The 4,551-nt window shown below is 42.6% G+C and overlaps 1 protein-coding gene across 1 annotated transcript; it reads left to right on the top strand.

The window, feature by feature from the left end:
- Positions 1-214: 214 nt before the first annotated feature.
- LOC119429293 (serine/threonine-protein kinase SMG1) lies at positions 215-3,341 on the top strand (the record flags this gene model as incomplete). Its single annotated transcript, XM_037696951.1, is given in 2 exon segments — positions 215-363; positions 3,192-3,341. Coding segments are annotated over 2 exon segments (299 nt in total), but the record flags the coding sequence as incomplete, so codon positions are not given.
- Positions 3,342-4,551: the final 1,210 nt, after the last annotated feature.

Here is a 4,551-nt window from a genome sequence, read left to right on the forward strand (position 1 = left end):
AAGTCTCTCGGATGAGAGACGAAACGTTTCTACATTTTTTTTTATTTTTTTTTTGTTGATTTGCTTTGTTTTGTTTTTTTGAATGTCCAGAGGACCAGATTTAACTTTTTTAGATTTTTCTACCTGGATTATTGAGCATGCATCAGGACGAAGTTTAATGTGAAACAATTTATGAATTATCTGATTTTGTGTTTATCCTGTCATATATATTCAGAGTTGACGCTGTACCATCCAGTCAGGACGAAGTCCAGTCCAGAGAACTTGAGTCAGGACCATTGTATGACGTTTCGCCCTCCGGGTGTCCTGAACAGTCACCAGTGCAGAGTGATGCCTACGCTGCTGCAGATTCGCATCAAAAGGAGGGTGAGGTCTGAAAGCATCTTGTAACTAGACTAAAGTGTGTGTGTGTGTGTGTGGTTTATTTTGCGAGGACTATTTTTGAACACATACTACATTGTGAGGACCAACTGCTTATTGTGAGGACCAAAGCCTCACCAAAGACAAAAGGCGGGTTAGGGGTTAGGTTTAGGGTTAGGTATGTAATGGTAATGGTTATTATTAATTAATTAATTTATTATTTATTAACCTTTATTTAACCAGGCAAATCCCATTGAGATCACAGATCTCTTTTGCAAGGGAGGCCTGGACCTGAAGGCAGACTAACATGCATGTTTTTGATCTATGGGAGGAAACCGGAGTACCCAAAGAAAACCCACGCAAGCACGAGAAGAACATGCAAACTCCACACAGAAAGACCCCAGGTCCAACCGGGGATTGAATCCAGGACATTCTTGCTGTGAAGCAACAGTTCTAACCACTGAGCTGTTGTGCTGCCAGGTTTAGGGTTAGCTATATACTGGTAATCAGTCCAACATTTTTCAGTCAGGTCATCTGGACAGTTTCTTTTTTTGTGCTGAAATGTTTCGCCTTTGGTCCGGAAGGCTTCATCATTAATTCATTAGGCTTCACTGGTAATCAGTGTTTCCCCTGGATAACTTGCCATGGTGGGGCGCTCATCTCGTCCGTGATTTTTGTCGGGGGGGGGGGGGGGGGTGTTGATGGACGTGACATGTCCTAAGCTGCATAGTGCGCTGTTTAAACCAACAGTTTTAGATGAAGGGTGGGGGACACAGAGACAGCCGCGCACTGTTTGCACCGACAGTTTTACAGTTTTAGAGCAGGGTGTGTGAGAGGAGAGAGACAGACACACATCTCAGCCGCATGTTGTCTGAACCGACAGTTTTTTTTGGGGTGGGGGGTGTCTGAGAGATAGACACACATCTGAGCCGTGCGCCGTTTGTACCGACAGTTTTCGAGTGGCGGGGGTGCGTTCAGCGTGAGGGTTCAGCATGATGGAAGAGGCTGCCTTTAGCTGTTTAGCTAGCACACCTGCATAGCGATCCGCTAGTTTAGTGTTACGTCAGTGTCGACAGGTGGTTGGGGGTGGGGGGGTGGAGACGGGGCGCTCGGTTCTGTTGAATGTGGGGCGCCCCGCATATATAATGGTAGGGGAAACACTGGGTAATGGTTAGGTTTAGGGTTTAGGGGAAACTAAACAGCCACCGGCCAAAAGGATGGCCCGGCACAGAAGATCAACATCATCAGGCCAGGACTCTGCGGTCTACACTCATCTCCAGGCCAGAGGTCACTCTTTCAAGGATGAAGATGTTCACATCCTGGACAGAGAGGAACGATGGTTTGAGAGAGGAGTAAAGGAGGCCATCTTTGTGAAAAGAAATCGTCCATCATTAAACAGGGGTGGATGCCTCCGTGTTCAACTGTCCCCCTCTTACAATGCTGTGATTGCTAGTATCACTCAGCCCTCTGTGAATAGTAAACAGCCATCAGGTGCTAATGATCCATTGTTAGGATGATGGTCCTTCTTGAGCATGTGATCAGCTGGTTTTGGTTGTCAGCAGCAAAACTGGTTGATCCACTCTGAGAAGGTGCTATTTAAGAGACTGAGCTGAATACAGCACCTCAGACTGAGGAAGTCTTTCAGATGAGAGACGAAACGTTTCTACATTTTTTTGTTTTTTGTTTTGTTTTTTGTTTTTGTTGTAGAAAGGTACCCAGCCCTAGTCCTGTGGTGTTCACTCTGCCTGTGTGAGTCACAAGGTCCCACCCCCAAGAAGGGTGTGTATTGGATAGCTATGTGAGCGCCCAGGTGTGACGACGCTAAATATTTTTGGCAGAATGAAGCTCGTTAGCCCGTCGGACAAAAATATAAAATAAAAAAAATACATATATTAGCTGCAACGTAGTGTAAGCCGCGGGGTTCAAAGCGTGTGAAAAAAGTAGTAGCTTATAGATGGGAAATTACGGTACATGTTTCCCATCACTTAACAGTGCCATAAAGTTGAGTTTGCAGTGTTTATAACTGCATACTGAAGCGCAGACGGTGAAGCATTCACAGCCTCCTGCCCTGAAACAAACTGTTAGAAAACATATGGTGTTGTGCCATGAAGTGGTGTGACATTACTAAAGCAGAGACTCACCTTGTCACTAAAGACGTGGTGTCAGCTGAAGCCTGGCCTGCACAACCCCACGGGACTGTTTGCTTTAACTTCTGACAACTGGGCTAATGTCATCATCAGTGAGTGAATATTAAGTCTGCTGATTTTGAAATAGGAAGAAAAAAAAAGATATACATCATATATTGCCATTCAATAATTTTTTTAACATTTTTATTATTTTTGGTCTATATTGCCCAGCTCTATGTCAGAGTTGATCATTTCCACTGTTGACAAAAACTCTGTGGTGCAGTGATCTGGCTCTCAAAAACCTGTGTTTGGCTCATTTTAATATATTTAACAACTAAGTTCATCTTAAACAAAGGGCAAAGCCCTTGTAAGTATTTTTATTTTATGCCTAAACCCATCGTCTCGTTTGACTTTAAAATATTTGGGCGAGTTTATGTTTCACGCTTAAAGCCACAAGAAGTCATTTAAAGCAACGAAAGAGTAACAATGTTTTTTTCTCTCCTTCCCGGGTCCTTGGGTCATTTTTCTTAGCACAGATATTTTTCCTGATTTTTTTTTAATTTAACTATATTTTGTCAGCTTTGCCTGAATTCAAGAGTAATAAATATTCCAGTCATTCATGATTCCTTAAGACAAGCCTGTAGGTTCAGTGTCCGGGTCTTTGTTATCCGACTAATTTAGATTAAACCCCATGTTTGTGTTTTTCAGGTGGATATGACGCTGATCAAGGTGTCAGTGATACATTTGTTTGGAAGTCGCTGGGGGAAGAGTTGAGGCCCAATGACGTGACAACGGATTTGACTTCTTTTCAGCATGGAATTCGTGCTTTATCTTCTAAGGAAATGAGGAAATCACAGGGTAAGCTGACCAGAATGTCCAGTTGAATCCTCTTGAATCCCAAGCATTTAATTAGTAGAACCTGATCAACATTAAAACAAACAATTTTTCTTGTTGGATCAATTTGGAGTTTAAATAAATTTTTAATTAATGGGAAAAATAAATAAAACTTAAAATCTTGTCCCCCAGAATAACGTCGGCCTGTCATAAACCAGGGTCTGTAACATTAAGATGTAGGAGGCATTTATAAAAAAAAATTTCATTTATTCATCCATCCGTCCGTCCGTCCGTCCGTCCATCCGTCCATCCGTCCATCCATTTTCTTACTCTTATCTGGGGTTGGATCGCGGGGGTAGCAGCTTAAGTAGGGAGGCCCAGACTTCCCTCTCCCCAGCCACTTGGTCCAGCTCCTCCGGGGGAATCCCGAGGCGTTCCCAGACCAGCTGAGAAACATAGTCCCTCCAGCGTGTCCTGGGTCTTCCTCTGGGTCTCCTCCCGGTGGGACGTGTCTGGAACACCTCACCAGGGAGGCGTCCAGAAGGCGTCCTAACCAGATGCCCGAGCCACCTCAACTGGCTCCTCTTGATGTGGAGAAGCAGTGGCTTTCTCGGCGAATGCCTCCTGGATGATCGAGCTTTTCACCTTATCTCTCAAGGGAGAGCTCAGACACCCTGTGGAGAAAACTCAGAGAAAATGTTTTTTTGTTTTCAGAAAATTACACAGCAACAAGAAACCAAAACATTTTAAAAATAATAAGAGGCAGTGGCTTTAAACTTAAGAAAATGTTGAGTATCTTGATAAGATAGAAAAGCGCTCTATAAGTGCAGTCCATTTACCATTTAAGAAAGCTTGTTGCACGTAAATCCATTATTTATCCATTTGTTTTTATCCATCCCTAACCCCTTCAAATTAAAGACTTTTATTCAGACTTTTTTAGGGAAATGAACAAAAAGCCCAATATTAGGACAATTTATGGAATTACAACTCTACAATGGTGCTTGAAAGTTTGTGAATTCTTTATAGTTTTCAATATTTCTGCATAAATATGACCTAAAACTTCATCACACAAGTCCTTAAAGTACATAGAGAACCCAGTTAAACAAATGAGATAAAAATATTATACTTGGTCATTTATTTATTGATGAAAATGATCCAATATTACATATTTGTGAGTGGTAAAAGTATGTGAACCTTGGCTTTCAGTATCTGGTGTGACCCCCCCCTCCTGTGC

Source organism: Nematolebias whitei, unplaced genomic scaffold (assembly GCF_014905685.2).
Source record: "Nematolebias whitei isolate Nwh7 unplaced genomic scaffold, NemWhi1 Nwh_scaf_333, whole genome shotgun sequence".
NCBI classification, from domain to species: domain Eukaryota; kingdom Metazoa; phylum Chordata; class Actinopteri; order Cyprinodontiformes; family Rivulidae; genus Nematolebias; species Nematolebias whitei.